We start from the raw sequence: 12,687 nt of genomic DNA, 5'->3' as shown, positions 1-12,687 counted from the left end.
TGGGAGGTGACCTAGGGAGAGCGCCCACAGAGTTTTTGCCTTTCAGGCTTTTGGGAACAGTTAATACGTTGTCTGATCAGGCTCTTGATACATTACAAGGAAGAAAATATGGATACTGAGGGATAGCTGTTGTGATCTGCACAGGATGTGCCATGTTTGTCTTTCTCCTGGAGGATAGGAGTGACTTGATCCATACAAAGTGCAAGTGGGTCTCTGTACTGGAAGAAAGGTTAAAGGACTGGAGGTTCAAGTCTCAACCCTGTATTGCATCAGAGAAAATGAAGACTTCCTGGACAGAAGTAAGGATTTGGTACTCTGAGTAGAGCGTGCCAAAGAATCAGAGAGGGCAGTGCAAGGGGGACTGAAGAACAGGAAAGAAAATTGGCAGCGCATGACCTCCAGAAGAAGGAGGAAGATAATCAGTGTACCCCCAACACAGATAGAGGTAAGCACCTGCTTTCAGGCTCTCTGCACAGGTACTGCTGCTGAGAATGCCTTGGAAGAGTCATCTGAGGCAAGGGATCAGAAGGAGAATCTGTCAACTGGACAGCATGGGATGCATTGTCCTAGGAATGGGAGTTCCATGATCACCACTCCCAAGAGGAGGAGAAGTGTGGTGGTGGTCAGGGACTCCCACCTAAAGGGGACAGAGTCATCAACCTGCCATCCAGACCGGGAATCCTGAGAAGTGTGCTGCTTGCTTGGAGCTACAATTCAGAATGTGATGGAGAGTCTGCCAAGACTCATCAAGCCCTCAGACCATTACCACTTCCTGCTTATCCATAGGAGCACCAACAGTACTGCCAAAAATGACCTTAAGCAGATCACTACAGATTACATGGTTCTGAGAAAAAGGATAAAAGAGTTTGGGGCACAAGTGGTGTTCTCATCCATGCTCCCTGTTGAAGGAAAAGGCCTGGGCAGGGACTATTAAAGCATGGAAGTAAAAACATGACTACACAGATGGCACTGGTGAGAGGGCTTTGGTGTCTTCAACAATGAGCTGATGTTCCAGGAAAGAGGATTACTGTGCTGGGATGGGCTCCAGGTATCAAATACTGAGAAGGGCATATTTGGACATTGTCTGGCTAACCTAATAAGAAGAGCTATAACCAGATCTTATGGGGGATGGTGACAAAAATCCGGCCAATGTGCATCTAGGCTCAAGCAATAACGTCAAGGGGAAGGAGCTAAATTCTGAAAAAGGGACGAGAAACCACAACTGCATTAAAGAGGCAAGAAGAAAAGCAACAAGACAGCCTGTAAAATAGTTGTGATATGTGAAGACAATTATGACTTAATATGACTACTTACATGATTGAAGTACCAGCATTGAGGGATATAGTTTGTTCCAGAAGAATAAGTATGGGCGAAAAGGAGGAGGTGTCATGCTGTATGTCAAGAATGTATACACTTGCTCTCAGGTCCAAGAGGAAGTGAGTGGCAGACCTACTGAGAGCTTAGGGTGAGAGAATAGTAGTAGAGATGTTTTGGTGGGGGGTCTATTATAGACCACCAAATCAAGAAAAGGAAGTGGATGGGGCATTCACAAGCAGGTAACACAAGATTAGCTACCACACATGAGCTAGTATTAATGGGGAAATTTATGGGAGCTGGCAGTTCATAAAAGATGTAATATTAGAGGCTCAGCATCAAGCTATTCCCATGCAGAGGCAAGATAAGAGCCACAGGAGGCCAATGTGGCTGCACAAGCAGTTCTTTAGCTATCTAAAAACCTAAAAGGATACATACAGGAAATAGAAGGAGGGGCATGTCACCAAGAAAGTATACATGGGAACAGTGCAAGCGTGTTGGGACAAACTCAGGAAAGCCAAGACAAAGAATGAGTTACAGATGGCAATAAATGTTACAGACAACAAGAAGGGGTCCTACAAAAGGAGGAGCTGGGGAAGTAAAGACCAGTCAGCCTGACCTCAATACCTGGGAAGCTATTAGAGCAATGTATAAAACATTCAATTTGGGAATATCTGGAGGATGAAGGGTTAATCACTAGCAGCCAGCATGGATTTCCAAATCACGCCAAACCAGTTGGATTTGCATCTTTGACAGAGTAACTGGTTTGGTGTATGGGAGGATGCAGTGAACCCAATATACTTGGACTTTAGCAAGGCTTTTGACATAGTCCCACATGACATTCTGATAAGTAAGCTGGAGAAATGCAGGCTCTGTGGAACTACCATTAAGTGGATACATAATTGGTTAAACAACCGCAAACAAATAACTATCATGATATCAGATTGGAGGGGATCTCAAGTGGGGTTGCACAGGGATCTGTTTTGGGTCTGGTGTTATTTAACATCTTTATTAATGACCTGGATGTAGGAATAGAGAGCATAGTGATCACATTTGCAAATGACACAACGCTCGGGAGGGAGGAGGTTGCAAACACTTTGGAAGATAGAGCTAAAATTCAAAGGGATCTTGATAAATTGGAGAGCTGGGTTATAGACAATAAAATGAAATTCAGTGAAGACAAATGTAAAGTGCTACACTTAGGGAAGAAAAACCAAATGCACAAATACAGAATGGGGGATAATTGGCTTGACAGCAGCACTGCTGAGAAGGATCTGGGAATTGTGGTGGATCACAACCTCTACAAGAGTCAACAGTGTGATGCTGTTGCAAAAAAAAAAAAAAAAAAGCAAATGCAATTTTAGGTTGCATTAACAGAAGCATAGCCTGCAAGTCACGGGAGATGATAGTACCACTCTACTTGGTGCTGGTTAGGCTGAAGCTAGAGTACTGTCTTCAGTTATGGTCACCAATATATAGAAAGGATGTGAAGAAACTGGAAAGGATCCAGAGGTAAGCAACAAAGATGATCAAAGGGACAGAATGCAAGCCATATGAGCAAAGGCTGAAGAACTGGAAAAGAGGAGTTTGGAAAAGAGGTGATTAAGGAGGAACATAAAAGCAGTATTCAAATACTTGAAAGGTTGTCACAAAAAAAGATGGAGAACAGTTGTTCGCTGTTGCCACAGAGGGCAGAACAAGAGGCAGTGGGTTCAAAGTACAGCACAGCAGATGTAGATTAAATCTCAGCAAAAAGTTCCTAACTGTAAGAACAATAGGACAATGGAACAGGGAGGTCATGGAAGCTCCTTCACTCAAGGTTTTCAAAGGAAAGCTGGATAACCATCTGTCTTTGGATGGTTGACACACAACAAATCCTGCATCTTGGCAGGAGGTTAGACTAGATGACCCTTGCAGTCCCTTCTATCCCTATGGTTCTATGACTCTATGCTGCCCCACAGTTTGGACTATTTGGGTGTGAAGAGCAGTGCACACCAAAGTGCTGCACTGTAACTCCCCTGTGTGGACTTTGCGTCCATGAACTAAAAAGTTTCTGGTTCATATTAAAGTAATTCATTTACCTGATAAGTTGTTCAGGTTCACAGTGATGTGACTGGGAGCAGACTCTGGCCTGTTGTGTTTAGGGATAACTTTGCAGAGGTGTGGTGTTTTGCTTTGTTTTATTTACGAACCATTTCAGCCCAGCTGTGAGCTCTTCTACCTCAGAGAAAACCATATAATTTTAAACTAGAAAGTCTGTCACCTGCAGTGAGGATCTCAATAGAAGTTAGCCATTCCTACATCTATCTTAAAGAACGAGTAAGCAACTCTAGTTTCTAAACATACCTGATACTCCAAGAGGCTATTAAAGCTGGTGAGCCCATGGCAACCAAGATCATCATGAGGAAATACAGAAACTGAACTTTCGCATACACCTTTTTTACACACTATCTAGTTTGAACTCTGTGTACAGCAAGACAATATGTGAGGTTAATAGACATTATTGCTCCCCATGCCAAGGGGGTTTCTTTCAGAAAATCAATATAATTGGATAGAGCAATATATTTCTAATATCCAGTAAATGAAATTTTAACCCAGAGTAGTAAATAATTCCCCCCAACATGGTACATAATTCCCATGCACATGGGTGATATCGTTATAGCTACTACTGTGAGCAGAGCTGGAAATTTCAAATTATGGAACAAGTTATGTGTACCTGGGTTATAGGCTAAACTACCATAGGAGAGTATGGGGTATTTCATAATTATTTAGTAGCGTTATAGGAAACAGTGCTAACTTACTGTAATTCTACTTCTTTGCTATGTGATCACTTACATTTATTAGAAGCAATAGTAGTTGAGGACACTCAGCACCGGGCAGGAGACACTTTCTACCTCGCAAGAACGGACCCTTGCCTGCACTATGAAAATGACCCAGTGCTGACAATAAGTGTCAATAAAAGGTGCAAGTGATCCAGTTCTGAACACACTTAGCTGCAAATGTGGCCAAGGACAAACACTGTTCAGCATCATTTCAGAAACCATGGCTAAGCGCACGAGTCCTGATCACTACTTCCACTTCTGTTGCTCATATTCAGGTCCAAATTCTGAAAAGCACTAAGGCCCAGATCCTTAGAGGTATTTAGGGTTAACTTCAGTTTAAATCAATGGCAGTTAGGCACCTAAATACATTAGAGGATCTGGGCCAAACCCCTCCCGGGAGATGCTGAGAATTCTCAATTCCTCTTGATATCAGCCTTAGAGATCTATACCTCATAAGATCAGTCGTGAATGTGCAGCTTTGGCCTTCCCTCCTTTTAGCAGTTGCCCAAAAGTCAAGATACAACACCAAGGAATGCTCTAAATAAGAGGGAGTGAGCTGTATGGGCCAGATCCTGCAAACACTTACTCATGCAATTAGTTCCATTCAAAGCAATGGGACTAATTGCATAAGTAATGGTCTGAACGATTGGGATCTAAGCATGTGTTACCACATGCTGGTGATAGCATCTAGAAGTTGACAAGTAATGACTGCTTTATACCAGTGCTGCTAGGATACTTCCCTGAAGAGGAAAAAGTGGAGGGAAATTAATTCAAAGTATGAAAATGCATAGATAAGATGCACAGGTAGATAAGAATTAAAGCAACCAACCGTTCCTGGGGTGAGTTATCCATGGGCAAATATACTCACTGTTTATCTAGTTGTTGATTTTTATTCTAGGGAGATGGTGGAAAACCAGTGGGCAGAAACAAAACATGCATTAGCATAATGAGAAACAGTACCTGAACAGTACCTTTGATGGCAGGAGGAGCGTACACACTCTGCTTCCTCTGCTTAGGGGAGGCATTCTGTGACTAGGAATAAGAGAAAGAGGTTTAATAAACATAGAAGGAAAGTGTCAAACCATTTCCTGGGAAGGTGAGGGGAGGGGAGGGGAAATCAAGTCTGCTAGTTATCAGTTATGCAGTCTTTCTACATTGCCTCTTTTCCCAACATGGCTTGTATTGCTCACATAGCCCTTTTTTCCCTCTGAGTTCCTATTAGTTCTGCTCCAGTCAGTGGTAGACAATCCAAATAATTATTATCTAATATGGTGGTGTGGTTATTCTGGATATGCTTCACATGTGTTACAGTAATATTTCATGTAGCACACCTTCTTGAATAAGGCATTTGCACTTCTGATAGAGAAATATCCATGTTACTTGGAAAACAAAGTGGGAGATTTGCAATTCTGGGAACACTTTTCTTGCCTTGTGGAATATATATTGTTCCCCTTTCACCTGATTTCAGCCAACCCTATAGTAGATATGGGTCTGAAGTAGCCCCCAGAATCTGAAGACATACCCACCTACACATACAAACTTTGTAGGCTGCGTTGATATCCAGAACTAATGCATCTTTATACCTTACAATTGATCAGAATTCACAAGGGTAACTGTATCTATGATAAGAGTTCTTCATAAAGAAGGCATGTTGTATGAATCAGATCCAGGTTCCTGGGATGCCACCTACTTATATGAAAAGCCACGATTAGATACAAAGAGTTGTGTCTAAGGCCCTGTTTACACTTACCGGTAGATTGGCTCTGCTGCAATGGATGCAGTGGGTGTTGATTTAGCAGATCTAGTGAAGACCCGCTAAATCGATGTCAGAGCACTCTTTGGTTGACTCCAATACTCCATCTCTATGAGAAGAGTAAGGGAAGTCGACAGGAGAGCACCTTCAGTCTACACAGCACGGTGTAGATACTGCGGTAAGTCAACCTAAGCCACATAGAATCATAGAATATCAGGATTGGAAGGGACCTCAGGAGGTCATCTAGTCCAACCCCCTGCTCAAAGCAGGACCAATCCGCAACTAAATCATCCCAGTCAGGGCTTTGTCAAGCCTGACCTTAAAAACTTCTAAGGAAGGAGATTCTACCACCTCCCTAGGTAACGCATTCCAGTGTTTCACCACCCTCCTAGTGAAAAAGTTTTTCCTAATACCCAACCTAAACCTCCCCCACTGCAACTTGAGACCATTACTCCTTGTTCTGTCAACTGCTACCACTGAGAACAGTCTAGAGCCGTCCTCTTTGGAACCCCCTTTCAGGTAGTTGAAAGCAGCTATCAAATCGCCCCTCTTTCTTCTCTTCCGTAGACTAAACAATCCCAGTTCCCTCAGCCTCTCCTCATAAGTCATGTGTTCCAGTCCCCTAATCATTTTTGTTGCCCTCTGCTGGACGTGTTCCAATTTTTCCACATCCTTCTTGTAGTGTGGGGCTCAAAACTGGACACAGTACTCCAGATGAGGCCTCACCAATGTCGAATAGAGGAGAACGATCATGTCCCTCAATCTGCTGGCAATGCCCCTACTTATACATCCCAAAATGCCATTGGCCTTCTTGGCAACAACGGCACACTGTTGACTCATATCCAGCTTTTCATCCACTGTAACCCCTAGGTCCTTTTCTGTAGAACTGCTGCTGAGCCATTCGGTCCCTAGTCTGTAGCGGTGCATGGGATTCTTCTGTCCTAAGTGCAGGACTCTGCACTTGTCCTTGTTGAACCTCATCAGACCCATAACTTGGGTCAACTTACTGCGATAGTATAGATAAGGCCTCAGGTGCAGTTCTTTTCGTTCCTGGGTAAAATAGGCCCAACTTTGTTTTAAAACAAGCCTGGATATAAAGACGTGTTTTTCAGCATTAAAATAAAATAGCTTATACAACTAACATTCCATGTAAAATTGATACCCATATGGGAAATATATCTTTACATGAATTGAAAGAATGAAAGATTTGTTTTCATCATCATTCAGTAAAAGACATAGTGCAACCAAATAAATAAATAAATAGTAGAAGTGATAATCCAAAAGAAAAAAGCCTCCAAAAAAGTAATGTTAACACGTTCAATTCTAGAATAACTAAAGAAATACTGACATTCATAAAAGCACACAAACAAACTGATGAGACCTCTTTTTTTCCAATAGATTGTCACTGGATGACTGGCCAACAAAATGGCAGATGAAATTCTGTGTTGAGAAAGGTAAAATAATGCACATTGGAAAATATTATCCCAATTATACATAAAAAATGATGGGGTCCAATTTAGCTGTTACCACTCAGGAAAGATCTTGGAGTCATTGTGGATAGTTCTCTGAAAACATCCACTCAATGTGCAGTGGCAGTCAAAAAATCTAACAGAATGATAGGAACCTTTAGGAAAGGGATAGATAAAAACACAGTAAATATGATAATGCTACCATATAAATCCATGGTACGCCCACACCTTGAATACTGTGTGCAATTCCGGTTCTCTCATCTCAAAAAAGAGATATTAGAATTGGAAAAGATACAGAAAAGGGCAACAAAAATTATTAGGGGTATGGAATAACTTCCGTATGAGGAGAGATTTAAAAGATTGGGACTCTTCATCTTGGAAAAGAGACGACTAAGGGACAATATGATAGAAGTCTCTAAAATCATGAATGGTGTGAACAAAGTGAATAAGGAAGTATTATTTACCCCTTCACATAACACAAGAATCAGAGGTCATACAATGAAATTAAGAGGCAGCAGGTTTAAAACAAACAAAAGGAAGTATTTCTTCACACAGTGCGCAATCAAACTCATTGCCGGGGATGTTGTGAAGGATAAAAGTATAACTGGATTAAAAAAAGAATTAGATAGGTTAATGGAGGATAAATCCAGCAATGGCTATGAGTCAAGGTAATCAGGGATGCAATCCCATGCTTTGGATTTCCCTAAGCCCCTGACTGCTAGAAGCTGGGACTGGACAACAGGGGATGCATCACTCAATAGTTGTCCTATTTTGTTCATCCCCTCTGAATCATTTGGCATTGGCCACTGTTGGAAGACAGGATACTGATCTAGAAGGACCATTGGTCTGACCCAGTATGCCTGTACTTATGTTCTTATTGAAACTCTCCTAAAATAATAAAGAGTTTAAACATTCAAATTACATGCTTTTAGTTGGGCTTGATGTGAGGGAATTCTGCTGACACTAGGGCCTTGTCTACACTCAAAGATTGTACTATACCAGTATCTAACTAATATGTAACTATACCTGAATAGCTAAAGTTATTGTGTGGATTTAATTATACTGGTATAAAAGTGTCTATACCCATCTATTTTATTCTGTATAGAAAGGGAACTAAGCTATATTGGTATAAGCCCCCTTTAAATGGCATAACTACATCTATATTAGGAGTTGTACAAGGTATATCTATTTTCATAAAATGTCACATCACAGAACAAAACAATTATAGAGGTACAAAAACTGGGTAGACCAGGCCTAAAAGAACTATTCTTTGATCTTATCAATTTCCTATTGTTTTTTATCATAGTGATGTAATGGAAATTCATCCTTAAGTTCACTTGAAAGGCCTCTTTGTATTTCTCTGGGTGTCTGAGATTGTATTTTCTAACAGATCTAGTCTTTCAACAGACATTAATTTAAGTTGGCTCTTAGGAAAAACACTTTCACATAAATATGGCCAATACTATTATCCCGTTGTATCATAATGGATGGGAAGATGCTGTTTATGAATAAAACATTTGTTGTATTCAAAGAGAGCTATTTACACCAGTGTGTGACATGCTGTTGATTCCTCACCACAGCAAGGCTTCAGAAGTCTGTATTTGGATCTAAGTCTGAAACAATACTGCCCATTGCTATTTAAAGCAGTGCTTGCTTCCTTAAAACACCATAACAAGAGAAAGAGATCGAGGGGAGGGTTTGGGGGCAAAAGAGATGGAACTGGAGGAACAAACCTTAGACTTCATTGCAAACTTAATACTTGAGCTAATATTCACTGAAGTCAATGGAAAGACTAATTGCTTTCAATGAGTACTAGTTCTGGCCCTGGTACAGAATTAGAAAGGAAGCTTGCAATCCCTAATCTCCCCTGTACTAATGAATGGCGTTTGCTGTGCTCATTAACCTGAATAGAGACTAATGGAGAAACTGACCAGAACTAAAGGAGCAACAGGTATTTGTACAAAGCCATTTATCTAGAAGCTTCATCCATGAAAAGCTGTGTCAGTTACGGAAGCCTGATAATATAAACAATTGTATAAGCCAGCAAAGCAAGAATTAATATTTCAAAATAGTTGTTAAACAATAGCCCACTATTTAAAAAAATTTAACTAACTTACTTCTCCTTGTGAGTTGTTCTTTCTCTTCTCATCTATTTCTATAAAAGGGAAAAGATTCAATTAGAGAAAAGGGAGTACCAAAAACTTGTTTTTTCCAGGGTAAATGTTGTGGACCATATTCTGATCTCAACAGTATTTCCACTGTAAATAAGGAATAACTCCACTGATTTACAGCTTTCCCCTAGCCTTTGTCTGTCCTGTAGGCCAAAGAGATCAACACCCTTTAAACATATAAGTGCTTTGGCCAGATTTCCAGAAGTGCTCAGCACTCAACAGCTCCTCTTCAGAACACTAGGCAATGAGCACTTTTGAAAAATCTGTCCCTTAGATTGTAAGTCCTTGGGACAGGAACTTCACCTTCTTTTATGTTTGCAAAACACCTAGTAGTTTATGGGCACAACTAGAAATTAATTAATAATCATTAATACCAACTACGAGCTGTTAAATTATTAATATAACAGCAAAATGACATCACTGAAGAGTACCTTATAATTATACATAAAATTAGCAATTCTAATATAATTATTTCTAAATTCACAGTTTAAAAGTTTCATGATAGCACACTGGTTTAGGGTGAGAAGTGACCATGGAGTGTTTCTTGTTATTACATAGTGCTTTTGGTTAATTTACATGGTATATACTGCCTCCATCAACAACCTAAATTTAGTACTTCTAAAGAAAGTAAATACCTCCTATAATTTATCTGTTACACTGTGCAATGTTGTACATGGGATAGGAGGTCAATCGCTTCCTATCACTTAGTTGCAATCAGTTTATGCCCTGTTGCATAAGAATTAATTACCTTTCTATTGTCACAACTTGCATGTTGTTAATGGTCAAGGATGATTTTCCAATTACTACACTATCCACTGGGCAAGACCTTTGATGCCACATAATTACAGAGCTCTAAAAAAAAGTGACACTAAAATAGAGTGCGACAAATCTCTCACCATCAAAACACATGGGCCCCACTCTAAGATCTTCCATCCTAAAATGCCCCTGTGCACTTTCCACTAAAGTCTGGTGAATTTGTGCATGTGCACCTGAAGAGAAAATAGGGCCCAGTGTGTGTGTGAGAGAGAGAGAGATTATTGTATTAGAGCCAGGAAGAATTTATTTATTTAATTATTTGTTTAATAGTGTTTTCTACGGTGCTCATCGCTTTGGTATCTGAGAACTGCACAAACATTAACTGATTAATTGCAATTCCTCCACATATGACTTTATAAGACATGCATTAAAAGTACTGATATTCCAGTGAGTAAAGGATGAATTAAAATAGGCCCTAAATAATTAGAGTTCATTACTAAAGAAGGGGGCAGCCTTGGGCCAGCAGAAAGGGCGCTAGGCTCAGATTCATAGGACCTGTTCCTGCCATTGGCCTGTTGTGTGACCTGGGATAAGTTATTTTTCAGTTACCTATCTATAAAATCATAGAATCATAGACTCATGGGGATAGTGATACTTAACACTTCTTCGTAAAGCACTTGGAGAGCTAAAGATTGAAAGCACTAAATAGGAAATCATTAATGCTTTCTGTGGGTGAGAGATTTCAATGGGAATTGAGTGTGTCAAGGGATTTTCATGATCAGGACTCTGTGTTTCATTTTGAGCTAGAGTTTGAATGAAGCCAAAGGTCAGTGAAAGCTGAGTTTGGTGACATTCCATCTTAAATCTGCTCAGGATTGTGAATTTCGCAACAAAACTTGAGCTGAGCCTTGGGCTGGGAACAAAACCTGCAACCAGTAACATTTTGTCTGGTTTCAAGTTTCAACACTTAAGGTTTGCACATTTCTAATCATCAGAGCCTGCACTTTTGCAATTCTTTTCAGCAGGGTCACATTACACCTATCAGCAATGGACATTGCTGCTAAACTAGCCTGTTCACCTTACTCTCAGCAGCACTTACACTGAAGTTAGTAATATGAACAGGATTTGACCCTGTTTGGGTTTAGAAAAAACCACATAGTTGCTATAATGCAATCAGCACCAAATATCCAGCATAGCACCTATGTGAAAATTTGGGAATGAACAAAATCCATTTGATTACTTTTTAATTAAGTCACTGAAATCATATGACTTGATTGTGTTTGCAATTTCAATAGAGTGGGGAGATCAGGACCCGGAAAGGAGGGGCTCCAGCTTAGAGTTAAAGGAGACAGGCTTGGAGAAGCAGCTGCAAACAGTGCATTCAATGAGCTGAGAGATGAAGGGAAGAAAGGAGAGGGAGCCATGGTTGGAGAGGCAATGGTGATGGAGATTAGTTGCCAGGAGGAGTTGAATCAATAGGACAGACAGACAGTTTGGTGGAAGAGAGTAGAGCATAAACTTTAGCCTTTGTGTAAGGGAGAAAGAAGGGGGCGGGGAAAAGAGAAGTTACAATTGATCTGGTCAATCTCAGTCAGTGAGATCTTCCTCAGAGAGGAAGGATGGGGCAGAAGGTATTATGGGGATGCTGAAGGTATAGGAAAGAGGCTGGAGTTGTGGGTGAAGGAATGAATGCAGATGGAGAAATAGAGCAGTTTGGCAAGGAATACCGAAGAACTGAAGAAGGGGAAAACAAATGTATAGGAAGAGGTAGCATATATAGTAGAGGTAGTAAAGGGACAAGCGGATAAGGCCTGGTCAACATGCAGCCTGATGTCCACATTGTCCCAAGAGTTCCCACAAATGAGTTCAGCTGCATGACACTAGGAGCAGAGGAAGTGGACGGTGGGAGTGAGCCATGGGTGAAAGGACGGAGTTTTTTTGGTGAGAAAGAAGGGCAAAGGAGTGGAGAGTGAAGTGGAGTGAATGAGCAACTGAGGGCTAATCTACGTGGGGAAATTAACCAGCAGAAGTATACCAGTGTAATTATAGTGCTATAGTTATACCTACATGTAACCCCCCGGGTAGACAATTTGATTTAAGAATGAGTGCCTTTTTCTGAGTTAGCTTATGTCGCTTTGAAAGCAATATAAGCTGTATCAGGGAAAAAGGCACTTGTATTCCCAATTAAGAGTGTCTACATGATGAGTTTTACTGGTATAACTATAGTGGTATAATTATGCTGGTATAGTTCTGTCAGGAAATTCCATCATGTAGAAAAGACCCAAGTAATTAGAGAAATGGAAGAAAAGGCAGGCAGGAGGGGGAAGAGTATGATCTTTGTGAACTAACTAAACCAGACATCTCTTAGTCTCCTTAATAAAAAGCCAAGTGAATGACAGAAT

At 40.6% G+C, this 12,687-nt stretch overlaps 1 protein-coding gene across 1 annotated transcript in view; it reads right to left on the bottom strand.

The window, feature by feature from the left end:
• Nucleotides 1-12,687, bottom strand: part of PPP1R1C (protein phosphatase 1 regulatory inhibitor subunit 1C) — an 83,908-nt gene that overhangs the window by 40,269 nt on the left and 30,952 nt on the right. The window contains exons 3-4 of the mRNA XM_073304757.1: nt 9,476-9,513; nt 5,108-5,168 (exon numbers count right to left, since the gene is read on the bottom strand). Coding sequence (XP_073160858.1) covers nt 5,108-5,168; nt 9,476-9,513 — 99 coding nt within the window. The remainder of the gene's footprint in view (nt 1-5,107; nt 5,169-9,475; nt 9,514-12,687) is intronic.

This window comes from Lepidochelys kempii, chromosome 11 (assembly GCF_965140265.1).
Source record: "Lepidochelys kempii isolate rLepKem1 chromosome 11, rLepKem1.hap2, whole genome shotgun sequence".
Lineage (NCBI taxonomy): Eukaryota > Metazoa > Chordata > Testudines > Cheloniidae > Lepidochelys > Lepidochelys kempii.
This window is presented reverse-complemented; position numbering and strand designations above follow the sequence as displayed.